This window comes from Manacus vitellinus, unplaced genomic scaffold (assembly GCF_001715985.3).
Source record: "Manacus vitellinus isolate BGI_N305 unplaced genomic scaffold, ASM171598v3 scaffold_34_pilon, whole genome shotgun sequence".
Taxonomy (NCBI): Eukaryota; Metazoa; Chordata; class Aves; order Passeriformes; family Pipridae; genus Manacus; species Manacus vitellinus.
Genome location: NW_021940488.1, coordinates 2,990,324 through 3,016,475, shown reverse-complemented (window position 1 = coordinate 3,016,475; position 26,152 = coordinate 2,990,324). Strand labels below are relative to the sequence as shown.

Genomic DNA, 26,152 nt, shown 5'->3' with positions numbered 1-26,152 from the left:
TTCCAAAGCATACTATAACAAGACAGAAAACATGTCTTTGGAAGCAATATAGACAAAGCCTCAAATAAGACCATGGTCACAGAAGAAAATGGGCATGGGAAGTGAAGACAAACGGCACAGTGAGTCCTGGGATTCTGGAACAAAGAGCTGGGAGACAAACACAATGGCAAAAAATGAAGCTGTGAAATTCCCCTTTGATGCTATAGGCAAAGGTATAGAACGAGTGTCTAAAGAAAGAAAGAAGGTATTACAGATATGATCACATTAACAACACTGTGGTTTGGGTAGATGACAGAGAAATATAATAGGAAGCAAGAAGGACTTGAAGAGGTTTAAGTCACCAAATAATTTCCACTTCTAACTGTTCAGACTTGAACAATAATAATGGTTGGCCTAACAGACTTGTTTGCTGCAATAACTTCATGACAAATACAATTCTGATGTAAAAAACCAAAACTAAACCCCAATAACTCGAAGGCATGAAAGTTTAAAGAGATTTCCATAGTAAACACTAAGCAGTGCTGCAATAAAGCACATGCTGCATTAAAACACACAGGATTCATAATTAAACACTATGTGATTCCAGGCAGGAGAGTTTTTGTTTCTTATTTGCTGCCATACATTTTAAAAGGAGAACCATGCTCAATATACTTGCCTGTGGGAATTCAGTGTCACATTGATGTACCCTTCATTATTAAATTCTGAGCTTAGACAGGTTTCTGAAGGAAAAATACGCTTGTATGATTAAACTGTGGGTATGTCTGGGTGCACCTGTCTACCTGATAACTTCTGAATCTGGTGACTGAAATCAGTACATTTTGAAAGCTGGGAGGACAGACATCAAAAGTAATTAATGCCCCCCAAGTTTCATAAAAGCAGGCAGTGGGTATAGAAACTGATGCCCTGGATGCCTCAGCTACAGGAAAAACTGCAGCGAGAGCTGAACTGGAAAATTCCTGCAGGACAGACACCAGCAGCCAGACTGTGACCTGCTCCTGGCAGACAGCCCTGACACGTGCACTGTAGCAGGCTGCAGCTCATTCCCCAGGAAAATGAGGTTCATCCTGCCAGCCTGGCCAGCCGTCTGCACCCTCGCCTGATGCATTCCAGCCAGCTGCTCTCGCTGTCACCCGCCTGCAAGTGCCCTTCACACACGTCTGGAGCCCTTGTCACCACCTCCTGCCTCCTGGTCCCTGTTGCTGGCCCGTCCATTGGGTGTGCTCTGGCTCTGCTCATTTACTGGGTCCCTCCCTGGCACTCTGATTTTAGCCCCACTCCTGAGCAGCTTCTCCTCTTCCCCTCAGATCTGTATACCTCTGCCTCACTGCTCTGTCCATGTCTCATGCTTAATCTCCCACAGCCAGTTGCCCACAGTCACTCACACATTGTGCTGGAATGAGACTAACTACATAAGGTTGGTCTCAGAACTCATTCTGAGGGCAAGCATGGCCTAAGCCAGTGGCTTCAAAAGACTGGGAGGATATTAATGTCTGTGCAGTTCAGCTACACATCACAAATTTGCCTGAAAATACTTCTGTAGGTCTAGGCTCTGTGCTCTATTGTGGTTTTGCAGTAACAAACTTTCACTGATGTGATTAACTTGGCATCAGTAACTCTGCAGTTGAACTTACAGAGGAAAATTAACACAATAGGAAGAACTTTATTAACATGAATGAAGTCCCTTCAGGTTCCTGATTAATTGGCTCCAGTGCCTAAGTGAACTACCAATTCCAGATTATACATAAATTATTGAAGTAGAATGCAGTAACTTCAACAGGTTAGTCCATAAGCAACATAAAATACTCCTCAGGAAAAAACTTTTCACTAGCCAGTTGCATTGTTGAGTATGTAGAACATTTCTGCAGTACATTCCAGACAAACAGTGTAGGGTGGGAAATAAAATCATCTGTCATGCTAAGATTGCTGTAATCATTTTCATGCCAGCAAATAAAAAGCTCTACCTTAACTAAAACACTCATTTCATTGTGGCACAAATCTAAGAACTTATCTATCTCCCTTGGCTCATTGTCATGTATCTTATAAAGACTGTCACTCATAATCTCCTAGAATTGATTATGGTTTGTTTCTAAAGGAAGGTAAGCTCAACACTGAAATGTACTGTGTGTCTAAATTCCAAATTTTAGTCAGGGCTTTCTGTTCCATCAAAAAGACACAACTGACATGGCAGATAAGCTCTACACTTATATTTCAGAACCTCTATCCTGCTTACATCAGAAAAATGTCAATTTTCAGGGAAGAATATGAAAAGAAACCATAAAGCTCAGCTCAGAATATTCCGTGGTTTCTCCCTCTATTGTACATACCTTCATTTTCAGTATTGGCTGGAACAGAATCAACTCCAAAGGGATGCCATGGCTGAAGATCATCTAGGCTGAAGTCTCCATCCACTGGAAGAAGTTCAACTGTAGTCTTGGTTTCCGTCAATGAAGGCATGAGAGCATCATTTCCATAGCTGATTCTGGGTTCGCTGATCATATTGGCCAAAACATCATCAGAGTAGTTCTGCTCTTTCTGAAGTAATTCATCTGCAAGGAAATTTCAATGCAGAAATTATCTGAAAGAGCCTGCATTTCACAGGACCTATTTTCAGTCCTGAAGTAATAATTCACTGTTGAGAGATTCTGTTTTCTTATGATAAAGAAAAACATAAAGGCTTGGAATAATCAAAACCCCGTGATAAGCACTGCAGCTAAGTAAGGCACTTTTTTGAAACATCAACCAGAATTGTCCAATACTGTTTCCTACCCGCATTTCCACCACACACCAGTTCACAGATCTGTGCTATACAAGTTCTTTGACTCTTCCTCACCACTTTTAAAGAAAGCACTAAACAACTCCCTTTAACTCAACATGTTGCCATAAGTCAACTGGTGAGAGGCTAACAGGAAGGAATGTCTTTGTAATTTCCCGTTCTTCTTAAATACTCACTGCCAAAGCTCATTACAGCTTTTAAATCCTAAATCACCACATCAATTACTGTATTAAATTGGGTTTACTGTAACACACCAAATCTGAAGAAACATTTGGTTTTTTAACATATATAACTTCACCAAAACACTGAAGTAGTTATTTGTTAAAAAGCAGTAATAGATATCTGCAGGCAAATGATTTTACAAGCAACCAGGACCTAAAGCTGTGCAGTATTGTCTGTGTTATGAGGGGTTTTATTTCCTTGAAGCAGGGTGAGAACAATCAAAACACTTTTCAGCTTCATCCGTTGTACAGGACAACTCAGTATTAAATATAAGCTTGGAGGTTGTGTGTGCTTCATTATTTCAATCCCTTCTCACATCAAAGTCCATCTACTCTCAGCACAGGAAAGACATGGACCTGTTAAAGCAAGTCCAGAGGAGGGCACAAAGTTGATCAGAGGGATGGAGCATCTTTCTTATGAAGACAGGCTGAGAGAGTTAGGGTTGTTCAGATGGAAGAAGAGAAAGCTCCAAGGAGAACTCACTGTGGCCTTTCAATACTTAAATATTAAATTTGTTAAATATAAGAAGGATGGGCCAAACCTTTTAGCAGGACTTTTGTGACAAGACAAAGGGTAGTGGTTTTAAACTGAAGGAGGGTCCATTTAGGCAAGATATAAGGAAGTTTTTTGCAACAAGGGTGGTAGTAAATACCCCATTCCTGGAAATATTCAAGGCCAGGCTGGATGGAGTCTGAGCAGCCTGACCTAGTTGAAGATGTATGTCCCTGCTCACTGCAGAGGGGGCTGGACTAGAGGACCTTCAAAAGTCTCCTCCAACCCAAACCATTCTATAGTTCTATTCTCCATCCCCTCCTTCACTGTCATTTGTTTTTGCAGGAGAAACACACTATTTTTAAGTACTTTGAGGGAAGTTGGTGCACAAGAACCCATTCAAGTGAACAACTGCAGCAAAGGAGGTAAGTAACTGCTAATAAGGTACCAATGTAATTAGTAAGCAGGTGTCACAGAGCTAAACAGTTCATAACAGGAGACCGTAAAGGTTGCATTACTAGAGAACAAGTGGTTATGCACATGAGCACACACATAGCAGCTGATGGATGATACAACAGCTTTTATTAAGACTGGTTTGCCTGCACTTCATTAAGGACCCCAGCTGTCACTGCTTCATGTCCACATCTCAACCAGGTAGAAATCCAGGGACAGGAATCATCACTTCTACTGCTGGGCCCTTAACATCACTTACAGGGGCTCACTTATTTCCCAGCAGCATCAGTGATGAAGAGAATGTAAATTTCTATACACATTCTAGCTTTAGACCCCTCAGTAAAATCTTTTGAATGTTATTTTCCTCCTAACTTTACACCAAGCCATAGCACCTTAGAAGCACAATGTAACCATGCAGCAGCCCTCAGTAAGGGCCCTCACCAAGGCATGAGCAATAGAGCTGGCACTGCTTCAGTGCCTTTATCAACAGTGATGTAACGGGGCTCTGCTCTGCAATGTCTCTTAAAGACCACCTTGAGAAAGCTGATGCAACTCTCTGACACACAATTTCTACAACACTAAGTTCAAAACATCAAAAATAAACAAAAAGTTGTAACCTCGGCCCTGGGGCAAATATGTTCTGAATACTGTAATATTATCTTTGAAAACAAAATTTCCTGTTTAAACAGCAATTACTTGAGCACAAGGTAAGCCTGATGTGTACACAAAATTTAATTCTGTGATTTAATTTGTCCATTCGAATGACTTACTAAGACAGTATAGAAAGCATACATCATACTGATTTGTTTTTATCTTCATGTTAATTTTATTGAAAACAGTGTTAATTTATAAGATACCTACTAAATCTTCAGCATGGAAGGTAAATCTGATTTTTGTCTCCCCACTGCACTTACAGTAATCTTTTTTCAAATTAAACCATCTCCTTGTATCAGAGGAGAGACATGTGAAGCACCTTGATATTCTGAGCAGACACGGTATCACATGACAGGTGTGAATTTTCATTAGATAGGGATAAAGAGACTTTACAAAAAGGAGCTGGATGTTAGTGGCCTGAGGGAGAAGTCTGGTGTCCACAAGCCTTGCAGGGAGCCACAGATGATCACAGCTGAGCACACTGTAATACCACATCATCATGGACCACGGGAGAGACTATCACAGTATTATATCTTACTGTCTGCAAGCCTTACAAAAAGCAGGAACTGAAGAGTTTTGGGGTGCAGCTCCCCTCATTCCCACCGTCCTCCCTGTTCCCAGAGGATGGTAAGAGGCACTGCAGAGAGCTGCAGCCCACCCAGCAGTGGCAGGGAGTGATGCTGGGGGAGCTGTGCCCCAATCACCCCTTTGCCCTGGGCAGTGCCAATCCTGCACAATTTCTGTCCATTCCCTGCTGCTGATGCATTCTGTGTCATCAGGGACAAATGGTACATGGAGGGGAAGGAAGAACCTGAGGTCTGGAGCGGAGGAGCAGCACCAGGGTTAGCACAGCACTCGAGGGAGGCCACAGTGCAGGCACAGCTGGGCCTGCCAGGCTGACAGAGAGGGGCACCCAACTCCCATGATTATATCCAAACCCCTGGGGGCTGGGAGGGATTGCACACAAAGTCTGTCTCAATGCTCTGAAGCAGGAGCACGTCCTTGCCCGGCGCTCGCAGGCTCCGTTGTTTCCCACTCAGCTGCGGCGCAGAGCACGGACAGGAACTGACCTGCACAATAGCTCAAGTGAGGCAGGCAGATACTACAACCAGCAGATTATGATCACATTCATTTTACAAGCAGGGAAACAATGGCCAAAATGAATCAAGCCCATCTGACAGGATGAATCAGACACTGAATGACAGTGAGAAATTGGAAGTGCCTGGCATAGACACTGCGTCGGAGTCCATCACACTGAGGCAGCTGTGTCTGCATTGAGTAAATGATTTGCAAACAATTGCTTCAATCTCTGAACTGCTAAAAAAGTTTGCCTTAGGATTTCCAGTTATTGACACTAGCTGGCAAAGCCCCAGATCAATTTTTCAGTGTTGATTTTGTTCTGAGTATTGATGGCTACTTGAATCATCGGCTGCTCTAAAGGAAAGCCATGGAACGCCACTGCTACCCATCAACACAGTTCTCCCTCCCTCCTTCACAGCTACCAACTCAATTCCCCCACCCTGCAAAAGACAATTCTCTAAATAAGCAGGGAGTACAGTCACAGCTGGAGGCTAGGATGTGCGTTCAAGACTGTTTCAGGGGTTTTATTTGTAGGGAGAATATTTTATTATTAGTTGCTGGAAATAGAGAGATTCTAGGCTGCTCCTCAAAATTTCATCTCCCATCAAACCAATGGGACAAAAATTCTATGACAATCTTCCTACGATAAATGTTTTCTTGCTCGCCTCATTATTTCCTTGTAGTGCTCTGCTAAGCCTTGCCACCGAGAAGAATAAAGAGGATGTCCAAATTTTTTGGACCCCGAGAGTACGTGCTCAAAAGCATCCATGACCTTGGAAAAAGCCATGCTCAGCTGGGACCTCAAACCTCCCACCAGCTTTGAATTTGGTGTGAGGATCCACGATTGCTGCTTCTCCTCCAGACACCTCAAATTCTCCTTCAGGCACCTAAACCTTTTCTTTCTCAGGATGAGAGACAGGCTTTATTTCTGGTACTTTAATAAAACGCTTCTTGGACTTCTCATGATCTGTAAGCAAGTTTCACTCATTCTTGGGCTCACTGCAGGCATTTCCCCATGGGTCAATACTACTCAACAACAGCATTTAGAAAAATTGAAGTGTAATATGTTTGGGGAACTGGATAAAACATAATACCACTACAACTGCCTTCAAGCCTTATCAAGACTATTGTGTAATCCCACAAAAGCAAAGAAGGAGCTGAAGAAAAGAAATAAAACTTATTACAAAGTCTTCTGGTGGATGCTGGATTGTTAGAAGTCATTTGTCCACAACAGCCCAAGACCACACTTCTATCTGTAAAGCTTTGCAAAGAGCACTGTGCTAGAAAAGATACCACGACAAATCCCAACAGAGGTGATGGAGTCTTGGAGTGGCAAAAACCATGTTATGCTCTGACCCTGCCTACTTTTTACTGGCACACAATGTTGTTTCCGATGTTGGACTCGGGGGTTACTTCCCATCCCTTCATTGGCACAGCTATAACGATAGATAGTTCATGTGGAACAGTGTCTCTTGCTTCCTTGGAACACTAGCAAATCATCAACTAACTTTCAAACCATAATTTTAATTTAGCTCATAGTTTATTATTTAAAATTTCCAAAAATAATTATAATATTTGTTTGTTGTGTTTTGAAGGAGCTCATCTACTAGATGAAAAGCTCTGCAATCACTATTATGTGCAAGGCTTTTGAATTTACTTGAAAAGTAGCTTTAAAATTAGCACTTATAATTTTGGAAGTTCTGTAAAGCCATTTAAGGTCTTAAACCAGATTAGAAATAAAGTGCACCCAAAACACCTCTAATTAAGACTAATTAGGACACCACCAAATTACATGCCATAGTTTTGACCCAACACAAAACCCTTTTTGTAAAATGCCATCTACATGGTAGAACATATACTGATGCAACAAAGATGGGCTTGGAAACCAGCTCAAATAAACTGGTACAAATGCAGAGTTTTATTGTCTCATATTTATCATCAGTGACCCTTCAGTCTGAGAGGACCATGTGTTTTCCCAAAGTTAGTTGGTTTTGAGCATGTCCTTTCAAAATGACAAAATAAAAAAGTATCAGCGACCTCCCTGTTCTTCCTAACAGCAGAAATTGGAAAGTCTGAGTCCTAGTGATGGCTTCATTTGCACGGGCCCACATATTGCCTGACACCAGCCTGAAGGCTCTGAAATCGTGCACGTGCTGTATGCCACAATTAGGATTCACTAAGAACACTGACACAAACGTTTATTACAGTGTGTGTGGTAAGAGGTAACATGTTTAGCTGCAGCTTTCAGTTGTGTGCCTACTTTACAGGCTAATTCAGTATGCCACATTGTCTTCTAAAGGAGTTGCACTGAGATAATGCTATCAGGTTTTTACTAACTTTGAGTGTCTGCATCTTGTCAGCTGTATGAATCAGAACTCCTTCAAAACTGGTAAAAAAGAAAACAAGACCTCTGTGCCTTATTGCAGAGTGAAGCTCTGCTGAATTTCAAGCATATCGTTATTCTAAGATGTCTTGCTACATCAAGCACTGTAAGATCTTAATGTTACATACTGCTAGGTGTCATAATTATCACATTACCAAGCCACAAAACACAATTATGTGGTATTCAGCGTTGAACTAATTCATTTGTATAGTACAAGTCAAATATAATTTAGAGAGCAACTCTGATGAGAACTTCATTGAAAGTGACCTTCCTACTGGAGGGTGTGAGAGTGGCTTTGTTGCCTGCACGCTTTGAAGATGATGATAGAGGAGCGATATGCTGCAACATTACTGTGAAATATTGGAAATGAGTCCAACCTGCAATGCTCAGATCCACACTGACCACCCTATCAGATTTAAGCTTTGCCTCCTGGCCAGTTTGTGAAATTATGCCATAGGTTTTCTTATCTGTAAACTTCTACAGCGCAATGTCTCTCTCTCAAGGTTAAAGGGAGACAGAAAGATCAAGAACCATGGAAAACAGCATTTCATGGCTTTTATTTTCCCTCCTTTAGTGACATCACCACTAGGGCAAGACCAAATAGCAGCAGCAGCCCTCCACATTTCAGAAATCCCTAACGTGTCTGAAAATCTTTCTCAGTAAGGTGAAAAGTCTTTGACTTTTTCAAGTTCTCAGAAAGGGAACATTTAAGATATCATGAAACAGTTGACCTGACATTTTTCCTAGAAATCAGTAAGGGAATAGCCATCCCATAGCTTTAGACAACACCTTGTTGGCTAAGAACCTAACTTTAGAAAACACACATCTCAACTTAAGAACAGATGCAATAATTAAAATCATACTAAAAAGAACATGCTTCTAATATATTTCAAAAAAATCACAACTTGAACCTTCCATTTCTCTCCCATTTCTTCCTGCTTCTCCTCTTTTGGCATATGTGGATTTCACTGTTTCCCGAATCACATCAATTAAAACAACCCAACTGAGTCTTGCCCTGTCAGCAGGTACACAGATTAATGTTTCAGTTCAATTTGCCTTGTACACTTTTTGTCTTAAATCACAGAAAGACCCTCAAAGATGTTTAACATATACTGAGCAATTATCCTTTTGCAGGTTGATCACAGGTTTTCTGGCAGTGAACAGTGTCCAAAGTTTGGATGATCTAATTCAGAAAAACACCTATTACCATGTAATGATTAATTTCAATACGACCTAGATGCCTTTTTCATTAGAGATGGACTTCAGCGCAAATTTAGTTTTGTACATGGCTATGCAATTATTGAGACCTCTGAGCAGAGGTTCATGAGAATTTCCACACCACTTCTTCAAGGAAGAACCAGAATCATCCTCCCCCCTTTTTACAGCCTGCTATGAAACTCAAGGTATGAAATTTTGTCTAATTTTCTAAGACAGCTGCTATGACACTCTTTACCTCCAGTGACAGAACACTGTAATTACTACAGACCCTTAGCTACCTAACAGCTACATGAATTAGTCATTAACTCAAATTAATATCAATATATGGCTATAGCTCTGTGCACACTTATAATTTTTTTAGTATTTCACAGACAGTCACCTGATTAATGATTGCATTTCCCCCTCAGTTCAAAGCAGAGGGTATTAAAGAAAGCTTGTGGGATAAAATAAGTCCAAAACCAGAAGCTTGTGTCATCTTTGAGAGTTATTAAACAGAAATTAAAGACCTTGCTCTTTCCTTTAAAAATTCATGCCTTTTTATCCATTTCTGTGGTCCTCTCATTCAATTCGGTTAAATTAATAATATTGTCTCAGAAAAATAATTCACATCCTTAAAAGCTCTTGATTTAAATGCAGAGAAATCCTACTTTCATGTTATAGCACTCTTCTGTGTAAAAATTCTGAATGAAACATTTTGTACACTGAGCCCAATGTTTTCAACACTGGGATCTCTCAGTTCTAGTATGTAAAAAGCTCCCCTCCAAGTAAGCCATGGCAACGACCCAGTATCAAGGCAGACAAGGAAAAATTAAAAAATACTTGGGGAAAAAATTGAATTGAAACTATACCATAATCAAGAATATATATTGTATGTCATCATCCTGATCCACGTAAGGCACTGTGACAAATTCTCCAAGTTAAATTTAACTCCACATTTAACTTCAAATTAACATATCATTAAGTGCTTCAAAATAGGCTGAAGATTCTAAATTAAAACAAATAAACAACCCTACCAATCGTCATTGATATTTCTGCCAGATGAATCAGCAATCATTATTCTTCCTCAGACTTGTGTGAAGTAGAAAAAGCCAACTACATTTCCATCTTAAGTAGCTTATAAGGCTTATAAGTGAAACTGCTCTGCAAAAAACCATTTATATGAAACACTGTTACAGAATTTTATTGTCTTATTTTCTGAAAATAATTATTTACGTAATTTACTTATAAATTATTAATGGTCTTACTGATAAAATAATCAGATTTATTTGCCAACCTTATAATACACAGTAATATTACTACTATATTTCTTTTGAGTATAAAACTCAAAACTGCAGTGGAACCTAAAACTCCACCACTTCCTAACACCTGAAAAAAGTCAGTTAGCCATCATTTTCCATAAACAAGGGTCAGAGTGTATGAATGCCACAGCAACTATTGATGTGTGCTGAACTCAGAGGCAGCTTAGGAATCACTAAATAAACCATAAAAATATAAAAATTTGAACCATTATTTGTTGCCCCGATACCCTTGGTCAAAAGACAACATTTTTTTATTTGACTAATTTATAACAGTTTGAATCAGAATTCACCAAAACCGAATTGCTCCAGATAACATGTATTTTGTTTATTTATTAACTCAGTTTTAGCATTTTATAGGCCAAAGGTATCCTGGGTTGTCCAAGTATTCTAAAGAGATATATTTAACAAATATATCTATGAAGTGGGATGTGACTTATCCTGATGGCTTTTATGCCAGTTTTCATATGCACGATCTAAAACAAAGAAGCAGAACAGAGCAAGAACTGGAATCCCACCTAGGCAGCATTATTCAGGAAAATGCATTTTTCAACTGAACTGGGTATATGAGAATCTCACGGCAGGAGAAAGCTGCACTGATGAAAGATTGCTTCATTTGTAACCCCATGTGCACGGGGACTGACAGGACATTACTGCACCATCTCCATCAATCCAGCCATTCTATAAAATCACATATCCTCAGTAATTCTTTTCCCTTTGTATCCCAATAGTAAGAGCTTGCCTAGCAGGAACACCACAGATACTCCTGACCATAATAAGCACCCGAGAATTTCCACTCTGCACATCTGAAAAGAAAGCTATGCTTGAATAAAGCAGAACTTTGTACATCGTTGGTATCAGGGGTATATTTAGCCATCCCCCTCAGTATACCTGCCCACAGAGATGCAGTTCAGACTTTAGTGTTTGAATTTCCCTGGGTAACAATTCCAGAGACTTCTCTGGGGATGATGACTGACATATTAGCTCTGTAATATATCATATATAAGGCTATAACACCTATGCTCTGCAGTCTGTAACTGGTTCTCACTGGACCACTTGCAATTTGCTGGCATGTAAGAATTGAAATTATTACTTTGCTTCTTTAACAATCTAACACTTCCTGCTAGGATCTGAGAGTGAATCACACAGAATGACACAACTGTGTTTCCAAAACAAGTTAACTGGGAAAAGAAAATTCATCACTCAACAGCACAAATGGGTTGCACAGAGGGGTATTAAAACAAGTTTTTAAATGGATACAGTCTCAGCCGGCTGCCACTGCGTCCCCAGAGTGGTCTCATGGTCATAAATTCCTTGTGTGACCTGGAGTGGGGATGACAACTTGCTATTTGAAGAGAAGTGTCTATGAAAAAATACTTCAGGCTGGAGTAATGGAAAGGACACAGAATAAGGACTTCAAGAAGGACAGAGTGCTCTGTCCATCAGCTCCCAAAGAAAATCAAGGCAACATCTTTAAACCTCCCCTGCTAAAGGATGAATGAAAGATTTAAATATTCACTGAAATAGTAGATGTTTGGAAAATTAAAAAATTACTTTATTTATAAACTACAAGTCCACGATTATTATCAGAAGTTCCTGGTTTTCAGTTTTAACACTTGGATCATGAGATCAGATTTCTCAGAGATGCAAGTGAAACAGAACAGTGTTATTCAAACCAGAGGAAAATATTCTCTTAATAAACTTTGTAAGACCTTTTTATTCCAATTAAATTTCTGAATTAGAAAACAAGATGACCCACATCTTTCCCTGATGAAAAAGCCACCCCAAACCAAAGCCATCTGAAGCCATTTATCCTTATCCCAGTATCTGTGAGCCCTGGAGGAAGTTGGCTCTTTTACTGGCTGAAGTCATATTCACAATATTTATGAGATGGAAAGAGGGCTTGTGCACACAAAAATCAGGATTCAAATCTTTTCTGAAGAACATTAGCACCCATGACAGGACACAATAGACCATTTAGCTACAAAAGATGGGGAGGATATAGTACATTGCTAATGAAAGCATTTCAGAACATCAGTGTCAGTGAAGTGCGTTTATATCTATTTTAATCATCTACAATTCTCTCCCTAATTTTCTATGACAGTTAAATATTCTGGATAGAAAATAAGAGATGCTTAAAAGAGGAAAACGTTGGCTTTATTTCCCAGATTTTTTTTTTCCTTTTCTCCTGAGCTGCAGCAAAGGACATATTTTAATAGCATACAGAGCTGAGTTTGCAACCCAGAGAAGTAACTGAGATTCTTCAGCATTTCCAAGCTCCTGAACAGTGCACAGAATTTACAAAGCAACACACACACACACACACACGTATATGAACGAGCCAAATGCTTTAAAAACCAACGTCCTTGGGTGGAAAAGGTCTTAATTGCTCATCAAGCAATCTACCTGAGCAATATGTCAGTATTCAAGCATATAAAAATCTATTTCACTTGCTTATATGGGAGAACTCTGCTATCTTTAACCACTGACTCAGCAATATATTTTTTGCTAGAGTCCTAAAAAACCATCTATTCAGCTGAATGCTATAGGCCTTCAAGGGAAAAGATTAAAGGTAAATATCCACTTCACAGAAAATTCGAATTTTTCTTTGAAAAGCTAAGGTTACTGGATACATACAAACATGTCAAACCAATTAGGGGAGAAAGCACAGGCATAGTTAGTGCTGAAGTCACTCCAGGGTACCTGTGCAAATACACATTCTCTGAAGGCTGCTTTTGACTGCTTATTCCAGTTGCATTATCCTTATGGGCCCAGAGGGCAGAGCAGAATTGTCAGGAATGGGAAGCCTGTTATGACAGCACAGACACACCAAACGGCCTCTTGAGAACTAGCAGGCAGGTTTTACAGAACCTTTGGCAAGACTTACACATAACTGTGCTATTTCTAGAAACTGTTTATTGAGAAATTTCTTTGTGGTGTAGACGTGCCCAACAAATCTCAATGGAAGACTTGCTGCCATGGAAAAATGTGCTGGTTTTAAAGAGATGAGGGTGGAAATTCAATACTTATAGTTTGGCAAAGATGACATCTCCTTGTGCCCAAAACTGAACACCCCTACTCAGTATTAGCTGAGTGCCTGGGGTAATTTAGAAATGACAATTCCATTAAACTCCAGAATGGCAGAAAGTATAAAACTTAAAAGGAATTGTCCAACCTGTCTCAGTTATGGATTTCTGTAACTCCTGCAGCTGCACACTGGATTTACCTTGGCTGGATTAAGCATATTTGTCAACTGGTGCAAAACTCAACTGTTCTGAGGAAGAACACCACTGATGACAATTCCTTATCTTTCTCTATGCCAGTTCACTGAACTTGGTTTGTCCCACTACACATAAATCCTAGAGTGCTAATTCATCTACCCATGCTTCAACAACACTGTTTTACTTCACTGGAAAAAAAAAAAAAAGGCATTATAACCACACTGATGCATGACATTATTGCATTGATTAACTGCTACCAGGACTTTGGCCTCTACTCTAAGAGGAACACTAGAACTGGGTCCCATGAAGTAGCCTAGAACTGCTAGAACTCCACAAGCAAAAAGAAATTTCAAAAATTTTCTAGTCTAATTGAATCATAAGGTAATTACTGTTCTTACTTGGTATGAACTATACCATTCTGTACAATCTCATTTGAATACCCCTTAGAAACCTTTCAACAGCCTTTTAACAAGCTATTGACACATTAAACGTATGTCAACTTCCCTTTATTATTCTCATATCTTGGTATGGCAACCCAACTTCAAATAAAGGTTCAGAAATCCTAAGCATTGCTTCAAGATCTTATATAGTTTTTAAAGTAGAATTCTTCCCTTCAGCTAAATCTCAAGACAGAAAGCACAAGGAATTGAGTTACAGAAAAACAAGGCACTGAGAACTCCCACTGCAGTCTGAAAGACATTACTAATTAAATATTCAAAATGTAGTTTTTAAGGAAGAGGATGAAGAAAACAAATCACAAAAAAAATGGCACCAAATAGGACAGACACAGAACTACTTTTTGCAAAGCCCCCAAGGGCCTGTTTCTGTTTTGCAATATCAATCCTCAAGCCACAGTGGTGGTTGTTTTGGACTGTTAGCCTGCAGCAAGCAACTAATGCCCTCAAACTTCTTAAGGAGGAGAATGAATGGAGGACAGCATCCTCATTCAGCTCATGGCAAGAAATGCAAAAAGGCTGTGGATGGACTATAGGTCAGAATCAGCAGCTAGAAAAAAGAAATCACCAATTAGTCCAATAAATGCTGAAAGACCAGAGCCAGCTGAGGCAGCGCTAACTTGGTCCTCCACTGACAGGTATTGGGGTCTGATGGTTAAAGAGGAAGGGTTAAAAGAAAGCAATTCTTTAGACATCTTTAGCCTGTAGCTTGTCCTTTTTCTAAAAATACTTACAAAAATCTTCATAGGAAGTTGTAAAGCAAATGTCAAGAGGAATGTATTGTTCAGATGTATTGTTCAAATTTTGTCATGCTAGGCTGGAGCACACAAATAATTGACCCATAGCACACTATGAATCTGAAAGCAAGCAGTGATCTGGGGTCTGCCTGGGTTTGTCCTCTCTTCTAGCTATGTAATGTTAGCGTGGCATCCAGAACATGCTGCAGAAGAACAAGACAGGCAGAGTGGAACAGAATAATAAAATAACAATAGCTTGATTTTATTTGCCAAGGGACTGAAGAAATCATATTCTTTTACTTATTGCTCATAACTGAGTATTTCTGATCTTAGGTAAAATACTGCTGTGGTATAATACAGTGCTGAATATTTTATCAGTGGTGGGCTAGAAAAGATGGAGCCGAGGACATCAGTTTGGAAATGAGCAGCAAAGACAGAATTAAAAATTCAGTTCACTGCCTGCCCATGTGGCTGATGCACAAAGCTCTGACGTAGCTTCTGATTCAGAAGCTGTGCCTGCTGTGCCACTCCCAGCAATAAATTGCCTTTTACATACATGGATAAGCAGTCTAATCAAATAAGGATTTAAAGCAGGATGTGTTCAAAGGACCTGCTGATTTCTCTTAAAGCCTGATATTGTTCTCTCTGGGCTTCTATACATATTAAACAGTATATGAGATTTACCAGATGGAAAAGGTGAGTACAAATACCTAGGTAGGCAAACACCTACAGCGTGCAAATAAATGTATCTTCTCAGATTTTCTGTGCCACTCTCCTATTCCTGAGGCATACTCCTGCTCGTGAGAAGCCCCACTTAACGCCAAGAACTACATCAGTCGCTGAGAGTGACCTGGTTTTTAGCACATTTGCATCACTGTCCCTTGAGAAATCACTTGCAGCCAGAATGCCAAATGGCCTCCTACCCAAGTGACCTGCTTATGCTTTCCAGGCTTTGTCAGAACAGTCATGGTAGACAGACTTCCTTCTGCAACTCTCATACTGGCCCTTTTTGACCTGCCCCAACATGAATAAAACACAGCCAGGAGTATCCTTCCTCACACATCTGGAATTTGCTGCTACAATACCAGCCTGTCACCCTAATGGGGCATTTGCACACTACATACTGGTCAAAGGCTTAGCAGGAAAATCCTCACTTTAAGTGCTTCTTTCTACCCTTTGGAGTGCTGTGGGTTTTTCCACGTATCCATGTACTCCTACCACAACACTCACTGTTAAAGCCAGTGGACATGAGCTGGTGATGAAAACCTGCAGATAAGGACTACAGCTCTTAAATTTTACCCTGACTTCCTGCCACCATCTCTGCTGGATTTATGAAATTACAAGAAAAGGCTGTTTTAAAAGGCATAAAAGCCTGCTTTTAGCACAGAAGCTGAATTTCATGTTTTGGATTCTACACCTTAAAACTATGGCTGTAAACCTGTCTTTTGAGGCAGGAATTTCAAACATAGCCTGTATTTCTAAAGGGAACTTCAAATGTCCAACTGCTAGACTGTGATTCATCTGATCACCAAGCATTAATCAAAAAAAATCTTCATATTGTTGAAGAAAACATTCTCTACACAGCTTCTATGCCCCAGGAATAACTCCAGAACCTACCTCATACAATTCAAATTCATTGCTCAGCAGAAAGACTTCAAATAGAGCAGACAGGAGTTAAAAGTGTGCACCTTCAAGCACATTTATCTTTCAGTGACAGAACACCACCTACTACTCATGGATGAACCTCTGGCAACAGACTACCAGTAAGACATAAGGGAAATTTTCATGTATTCCTAGTTTAGTTTCTAAAAAAAAAGAAAAAAATAAATTCCAAGACCTGAGATTCAAATTTGTCAATGACTCCTATGGAGAAACTGTGCAAAACAGGTCATACTATCTCTGGCAATGAGAAAAATCTAGTCAAAACCAGCACCTTATTAGATGTAGGAGGAATTAAACCCATGGTATAAATTCACAGCAAATTAGACCTCATTTATTTTCCTGCTCATAGAGCTACTTGTTCAATTTAGGATAAAACTACCCTTGTCAGAGCTCTGCCTTCTAAAGCAAAGATAGTTCATTCCTGAAGGTGAAAACTGTTCATGAAGAAGTCTGCAGTAAAGAGTGGCACTAGAAACTGAAACTATAATGCACACAAAAAAATGAACTAAAACTATTTTCAACCATGTCTCCTTACATGTAATTTATTATTCAGACACTCTGTGTGTGAGATGTTTTTACCTAAGGTATTTTTCAACTTTTCTGCTGACTCAGAATTTCTAAGTCAATGGTTCTAACAAAAGGTATTTAGTGAAACATTTGTCTTTTTGATCAGAGTTGTAATATTTCTTGGGAATGCTACAAAGTGCAATTGTATTAGAATTTTAATTCTCCACAGATTCTTCAGCTGTCCTTTTCCATGGGTTTAGAAAGAGTACAGAGACTCAGAAACTCAATAATTTCAGAAAAGAATTTCAGTCAGGCTAATCAGTGCTCAAAAGCAGAAGAATAGTATCTTCCTTTAACAGATGGGCATGACCTCCACAAACTTCCATTAAAATCAACATGTAAAACCAAGCATACAGACAATGTTACCTATGAGAAGAATGCTGATGCTAAAAATCATTGGGCTTTTTTCTCATAACTGAGAACTGTTTTATCTAGATCTGATATTTTACCCAGATCTGATAGTGTTTTAATTTGGGCTGCTTAGTAACTCCCAGTGTGAGAACTTCATTTTCATTGCTTTAACCTTTGCAATGCTTTGAAAGTTTTTAGCACAGTCTAAACCATAAAAAAAAATCAAGGTAGGGAAAAACTACTCAAGAGACTGTAACAGATGTTTTCTTTGAGACTTCTTAGCTGCTCTCATCTTATTAGGAAATAATATCCTACTAATTTTAGGCTCTTTTTTTCCCCAAAAAATTAGTATCATATTTGCGATTAGGAGTCAGATTTTTGTAAACCACTCAGCAGTTAATAGACTTTTGCTCTCATGTCACTTCAAAGACTCTGAAATTCCCATTCTATTTCCTTATTTAGAAAGGAGAAGAAAATTTAGAAGAATGCCCTCACCAACAAATATTAACACTACCAAGAATAGAATAAATTGAAATTTGAAGCAAAAACCTGAAGGGAATGATAGCAGTGCAAAAGGAAAACAAACTGAGCATCTCAAAGACCTAATAGTATTGACATCTTCTTTGCTACAGAAATAATATGCTTTCAAATGATCAATGAGATGTTGTTCCTCCCCAAATGACTCTACACCCGCAGACTAAGACTGCTGATTGTGCCTTATAATTGTGGAGCATGGAAACACATGGGGAAGAATAATTTCTAACCAGTTATCCTTTTGTTTCCTCCCAATCCCTTCCACAACTTCCTGATCTCATCCCCAGCCCTCTCAAGCTACCTCACAAGTAGAAGCACATCTCCTTCCTAACTTATGCTTTGGGCAAATGAATCCACTGCTACTCCCTGTCCATCCCCTCCCTGTGTCCTAAATGCATCCTAATACTTACTGCAGAGGCATACCTCCCTCTTTTGTGTTTTAAAGAAATCAATAATTTATTTAGTCAGCTGAGGCTGGCTATTTGTGAAACTAATCCATTAACTGCCATTCACATCTTGTGAAAAAAGCTGTTCCAAACACAATGGCTGTCCCACCTCCGGCCTTTACATTTAACCATCTGTCATTTTTCCTAAAGAGTCACATTAGCAATGTGGACCTGGATGGAAGGAAGGGCCACTCTCCCTCACAGCTATCTACTGTGACAGCACTCAGGGAAGATGCAAGCATGGGACTGTTGCTACTTGATTCATCCACAGCCCAGCTCACGTGCTGGACATGTGAGAGGAAATGAGATATCCATTTGCCCAACTAACCAAGAACTAAATGCATGACCATTAGGCTACTGCCAAGTTGATACGTTCACTTTTCTTGGGTGCTTGGGTCTGCAACTAATTTTTTAGATGTAGGATTTCCAAAACATCCACATCAAATGATGTAAACACTTATCATGTAAATTAAGTATCCAAATCCAGGAAGGATTTGCTAAATCTCATTGTCAAGAGCTATACCCCTATAGCATGGAGGTTCCAAATGGCATTGAACATATTTCAGGGAAGGCATTTACAACAATGTGATGACGCCACTGCATGTGTTATACAGGATTTGTATTCCAAATGTTCATTTTAATTTAATTTAAAATTTGAGAACACTGGCAAGTTTACTCTATTTTTCAGCTGGGACAGTGTATCAATAGGAAAAATGAGATGATGTATTTTAGCTTTTGGTGGTAATTTCTCATCACAGAAACATATTCCTGATTCTACATTAATAGTTTGCATACCGACTTCATCCTGGATCTCCTCAGCCACAGCAGGCACGTTGTAGAGGAAGGAGAGAGACTGGTTCATACGTTCATATATCACACGTAGATGTGTCATAACCTACGGAAACAACAATATTTTAAGGAGAGGAATACTACGGATAATTTGACATTATCGCAAATTTTATAGGTTATAGAAAGCAAGATTTTTTTCACTTGTTCTAGGTATATGATCTCAGTATGCTCTATGTACTGAAACTGTCAAATCCATTACAAAATTCACCTCTCTCCTACAGCTGCTACAAAAATGGCTTCTAGATGCTCTTTCACAGCAACTACCTAAAATCCCATGGGAATGCAGTTATTTAAAGCAGGGATTTACATTTGCTGTGGGGCAGAGCATGTACACAAGCAGCTATTGTGGCAGAAATCCACAGCCTCATTCATCTTTCAACACCGTTTACATTTGCCCATACCCTTAAGTTTTCACAGAACACGCAAACCAAGTGAGGTGCAATGACTGCTGCATCAAAGTGTTTCAGTTGTTTGGTTTTATTTACTTATTTATTAAATCCCAATACTGCAAAAAGAAACAGTTCTCTGAGAAGAAGAAGAAAAAAAAAGCTTTGTAAAAACATCTGCCAGCATTTTCAGCTGAAAACAAAAATATTTCTACCCAGAAGCATTACTGCATCACCTCATGTGATTACATCTCTATTGCCTCAGGTGCCCTCACATTGCTATGGGTTGAGTCATATAAATGCTCGCCCAGGGTACTCTTCTAAGTATCACCTGTCTTCAGTAGAAAGAGAACTTGAGGTGCATTTTAAAAGACTTATAAGACTGACAGGGTAATTAGGCCTAAAAAGGAAAATGTGTCGCAGAAAGCAATTTTAATGAAAGAACAGTATGATTTCTTCAAATCCAAATAGAGTATTTACGGTTTTGAACAAAATATTTTGGTTTTTATTTTCCACTGAAAAAAAAATTCACAAACAGATCCTCCAGGCTGTACTTCCCAACCTTCTGACCAACTCAAGAAACAAAGATTCTGTATCAATACTCATTCCTATAACAGCATACTAAGCTTCACTTCTTGTTTTTAAGTATCAGTTTCCATTCACCTGTGCTGCCACACAACCTGCATTGGTTTTTGTTATTAAACAATCCAGTAACTTAGAAACTAAGTCATGTTAAATGCTTAAAACAAGACAAAGGCAACGGTCACAGTAGACGATGGTTAGAAGGGTGCATTTCTGACTCCAGCCATTTCAAGACAGCACGATCTGAATGTACACATCTGGCTGAAACAGATATTTGAGAAATCTAATCTGCCATTCAGGGATGTACATGGTTTTGATTTGGCTTTTAGCAATACCAGTCAGTTCAAAAACTGTGGCTGGAACACTGCCTGCCATTGAATCCTGCAGAGGGAACAGCATCAAATTCCACAGATTACAGCATACTGTTTTAACAGCTTATCCATTGTGCCTTCAATTTTAATTGCGGTTTTGAAAGCCAGTTTCATCTTCAGTCTTGGGGTTTTTGTTTTCTTGCTTTCTTACCCTCCATGATTTATGAAGACGACATAAAAGCTGTTCCAAAACATACACATTGAGGACTGCAGTAACATTCAGCAGTTAAAATGTCATGAACTACAGTGTCTATTTTAAAAGAACACATTAAACTCAAGTGCATCACAGCAATCACATTTATAGACATTGCAAGGACCTCTGCAATGACTATAGAAAGGTTGGTTGCAGTCAGGTGGCTATAGGACTTCTTGTTCTGCCACTTCAGCTGAGGGAAGCACAACCATGTGTGGTTCTAAATCTACTACTGACGTTTTCCCAGAGATATTATTTACCAAAGCATTAATTAAGGCTCTCAGCATTAATGCTCTGAAAGGCTCCTCAGGAAATGCCCATGACTGACTCGCTGTCTGGATAGACAGAAAACCTGTTTTCCGGTTCTTCTCAGAAGAAAAATCATACCCACACTACTACATCTCTTTGCTCTAATCTGATGGAGAGAAGATTATTTTTGATTGCATATAGAGTTGTCCACAGAAAGGAGTCGGGTAGTTTATAAAAAGTAGGTGGACAGAAATTTCACAATGGTTATGAACAAACACTAACCCTCAGTGGGGGTTACCTGAGATCTGATTTGGGCAGCTTTCTTTGGGTCTACCATGCGGACGTGTTCAAAGTGTTTGAGGGTGTGCTGTCTGTCCTTCTGCTCAGCACGCACGTACTTCTTCAGCATGTTGAACACGTGGCGAGGCTACAGGAAAGAAACAGGGGGAAAACATCAGTTTAGAACAGCACATATTTTATTTCCTTGCACCGGAGATGTATCCCAAGCCATCCCAAGACCCTTGTGCCTGCAGCAGGTCTGACTGCTGTAAGGAACATCCACTCACTGAACCCATTAGTCAGGAGGCACTGTTATAACAGCAGTTGTAGGCAGTAGATAAGGTTCCTGGGGAGGGTGTTCAGGTTTCTTCCACAACCATTAGTGGAAGTTTAGCTATTGCATTTTCTTGTCTGACTGCTATACTACTGGCCCAACAAGACAGCAACTGCCATGGTAGTTAATGGACACCCAACATCCATTTCTTTCGCGTTTTGCTTCCATTCACTCCATAAGATCCTATTTCTCCTCTCCCCCACCTCAGGAAGCCCACATGATCCAAGCTTCCAGTTTTGCAACCTTCATCACTACCAGGCAAAGTCCTCTCAGAAGATCTGCTGAAACCTGGACTCTATTGGAAGCATTTCAAGGACTCTCCACATGTGGTCTATTATGCTGGATATTCAACCAATATCAACATCTGTCAACTGCAGTTAAACTTTAGCAACAAAAAAATTATAGCTGGTAACTTTTATAAACAGTAAACAGAACGTGCATTTTCAGATTCAAACCAGAAAGTAACCTGCCCAACAGCTGCATGGAAGACCATGTGAAAGCACTACTAAGCCAAGGAATTTTCTGCTCTACTCTGAAGTGGTGCAGCCTCACCTCAAGTCCTGTGTGCATCACATTATAAGAAAGACATTAAGCTATTAGAGAATATCCAAAGGAGGGCCATGAGGATGATGAAGGGTCATATGAGGAGCAGCTGAGGACACTTGGTGTGTTCAGCCTGGAGAAGAGGAGATTGAGGGCAGAGCTCATTGCAGGCTATGGCTTCCTTGTGAGGGGAAGAGGAGGGGCAGACAGTGATCTCCTCTCTGTGCTGACCAGTGACAGGATCCAAGGGAATGACTTGAAGCTGAGTTAGGGGAGGTTTATGTTGGATATCAGGAAAAGTTTCTTCTCACAGAGGATGGTTGGGCACTGGAACAGGTTTCCCAGAGAAGTGGTCACAGCACCAAGCCTGACAGAGTTCAAGAAGTGTTTGGACAATGCTCTCAGGTACATGGTGTGACTCTTGGAGATGGTCCTGTGCAGGGCCAGGAGTTGGACTGGATGCTCCTTGTGGGTCCCTTCCAACTCAGGATATTCTGTGATTCCATGAATAATCACAAGACTTGATTGCAAAACTTTTAAGGAGGAAAAAAAAAAATAATCAAGACGCTCCTGCTCTGTCACTATTGTTACTCCCCCCGGGGAGAAAACAAAGAGGAAAGGAACCACTGACCTGAGGTACAGAACATACACATCCAGAACACTCAACTGACTGAAAAGACTAAGAAAAGACCCTCTTGGTCTCCTGAAGTTTCTCAGCTTAGGTGCCAGAGTTTGTAAAAGTATTAAATCTATGTTTATATTGCAAGTGATTTTAATTAGTAAAAGCTATTAAATATATGCCTTAAGGCATACAACTGAATACAAAAACAAGGTGTGCAGCTGAAGGGAACTTGAAAATATACACAGACTGATGACAGAACAGTGAAGGTTAAGACGTGTATTCCTGTGTACTTTCCTGCTCTGCACAATAGTAGAGTGCCAACACAGGAAGCATTCTCCAGCATCCACCTAAGACATTCATTTTTAACTCAGAGTTTAAGATGGATTCTGGAAATCGGCTCCCTCTCCCCCCATTCCCACTTGTGGTGCTGTGCTTGTGCATCCTACCTGAAGGTGCCAAGCAGTGAGAAGACAGGGAAAGGTGACCTGACTGTGCAGCAGATTAAAGAATGAGCAGAAGTGGTGAACAGCTGGTCTGGGCACTGGCAGTGACACAGGGAAGAGGGTGTGGAAGTGACAAAATGAGTATCAGAGGCTCTGTGCACAGCTTTCCAAAGCAGGAATAACTGAGGGCAAAGTTAAAGTTTTAAGACTTAGACCATGGAAAAATATAGAGCCTAAACTAATTTAACATCTGCATGAGAGAAGAATACTAAGCTATGGAGCTCAAAGATTTAAAAATCTCTTCAAGTTTAAGAGAAACAATGGATTTAAATATGTCTGAGGAAAGTAAACCAAAGGTTATTTGGAGAAGATCTGTCAGACAGAAATAGAGATGTGAAGCCATTTCCTGTCAGAAAACTAAATTTAGTGGCTCCATGACAGAAAATTCACTCATGAGGAAAGTAACTCCAAGCCCCCAGAGCCAAGTACCCTTGGATGATGCTGCAAGAAACTGTGGACAAATGCTGGAAAGCGAGTAATCCTCACAGTGTTGTGGTAATGGCCAAACTACTAAAATGCCAACTATAAAGCTTTATAGAAATGAAGGCTAGAAGACCAGAAAGTTTAATAACAAGAAGAAAATTCTGAACACAGAGGTTTTTGTTACCTTTCCTGATAATTCAGCTTTCCCTGCCCCCAAGACACATCAAGGTAACAGGTTAGGGCAGACTAGAGAGAAAATTACTAATTTCTATTTTTTTAAGAGATATTCCAAATTAAGTATAGTGTTTAAAACCAGAAGAGAATAGCTTTTGTTTTCCTAGAGTGTGTTTGCATTCACTGCAATATCTACAGGAAACTTTACAAGTAGCTTGTTAGTAGGATAACAATCTTGAAAATACCTGTCAAATACCACTAACAGCAGTAGTCACTTGGGTACCAGCCCAAGTAGCCCACCTTAAGTGCCTTAATAACACTGAGAAGCGTCCCAAAATTATCATTATAAAGGAGAAATGAATGCATGCCTCTAGCATGTCTGGCCAAGAAATCTTCCTGTGATGGCAGCAGAAATCCATAATTCAAATTTAGGACAATGCAGAAAGAATATTAAATGCAAGGTGTTTACTTACAGGAGCAGAGACTGCTTTTTCTCAAGCAAAAAAAAAACCCCAAAACACTAGAAACTTGCTGTGTGTAGGAATATAAACATAGAGAGTTTGTGTTTTGTTTTTAAAACTGTCCAAATGCATGTTTTAAATGCTGATCTAGTGTTCTCACATGGCCTAAAAGTTTGTGACATTGCTCATTGCTTTGCATACCCCAGTGTGGAAGCTACTACAAACCACATTCTACAGCTGAATGTAACTTAGAAAGTAAAAAAATATTAAAAAAATTAATTGATCTTTTTTTTCTCAGTGCTGAGAACTGTAAGACCTACTGCTGCTCGCAAAGTTTTAACTAATTCCTGGGTCAGCAAAAGTACCTCACCTCAAGTCCTGCCTCTGGATTGTACTTCATACATATTTTCCTTTAAATGTCACTATTGAGTGAACTGGTTCTGCTTTAAAATCCCACCCACACAGACACTTTTCGCAGAGATACTTTCAGCAAGATCTGCCCCAAAATCTAATACACCAAGCAGAGATGTGAATTCCAGTGATGGTGGAACAGAGGGACCACAAGGAACAGTCAAGGTCAAGCACAGAGGTGGGGAAAGGCACCACAGGCTGAGGAATGCAGTCAGACCCCACGTCTGAAGCCATTATATTCACAGCCATCTATTACTTCGACCCTGGGCCAGAACCTTCAGACTAAATTATAAATGAAAGCTGTGCTATTCTCAGCTAAATTAAGTTCCCAAGGCCTCAGCTCTGACATTGTCTATGGCCGAAGAACAAATGGCTGACGCATCCCTGGGCCAGCCTGGCACCTCTTGCTCCTCATAAATAATGTACTGACCACCAAACTTCATTAAAAAATTCTGGGTCTAGCACGTGAAACCGTGCTGCATTTTTTGCCAGGGAAAACTGTGCGTGTTTAATAAAAAATCATCTCACAGATAAACTAACTTGGATCAGCCACCAGGGGCTACCTAAGCCTCATGAAGTAATTCCTCTATTTTCAGTGGTTTGTGCTTGTTTTTTTGGTTGTTTTCTTTTCTTTTTTTTTCCAGTCTTCCTCTGAAAGCAGTCAGGATACTACTGATGATGTTGATGACTGTGATTTAGGCAGTGACAGGAATGGCCAGCGACTTCCTAAGCAACAGGATCCAGCGCCACATCAGAATGCATTTTATTTCATTAGCAATGCTGTTCACTGAGGAATAATACTGGCTACTGAGTACTCCAAAACACTGCACTGGCTGGCAAGAAGCTTAAATCCAGTGTCATGGCACACACTCGCTGTTCAGGCAAATGCAGAACAAAGAGAGACAAACGTGTGCGCGCAGGTGTGTGGTGGCCGATCCAGGATGAAGCAGAGCGAATGCTACCATCATGTGCTTCCAACTATTTTAAGCACACAGTGTCATGCCATTTGCTCCCATGAAACTCATTTCAAAGCTCCCCTTTCTCAGCAGTTTCAAACACTTGCTTTTTATCTAAAACAGCACAGATCGATCATAGCCCTTTTACGAGCTATCGTGACAGTCCCGCAGATGTACTCGTGTCTGCAGGTATTTTAGCTGTCAGTTTAAAATCCTGTCTTATGCTAGAGAATGTTGTCAAAATATTATTTCATATAGTTTTCATGAGTATGT

At 39.9% G+C, this 26,152-nt stretch overlaps 1 protein-coding gene across 3 annotated transcripts in view; it reads right to left on the bottom strand.

Moving 5' to 3' along the window:
- APP (amyloid beta precursor protein) overlaps positions 1–26,152 on the bottom strand; it is a 161,682-nt gene that overhangs the window by 24,865 nt on the left and 110,665 nt on the right. For all 3 annotated transcript variants that reach the window (XM_008924902.3, XM_018076935.2, XM_018076936.2), the window contains 3 exons: positions 21,472–21,600; positions 19,339–19,438; positions 2,325–2,546 (listed from right to left, as the gene is read on the bottom strand). In XM_008924902.3, the coding sequence (XP_008923150.1) occupies positions 2,325–2,546; positions 19,339–19,438; positions 21,472–21,600 (451 nt within the window). The remainder of the gene's footprint in view (positions 1–2,324; positions 2,547–19,338; positions 19,439–21,471; positions 21,601–26,152) is intronic.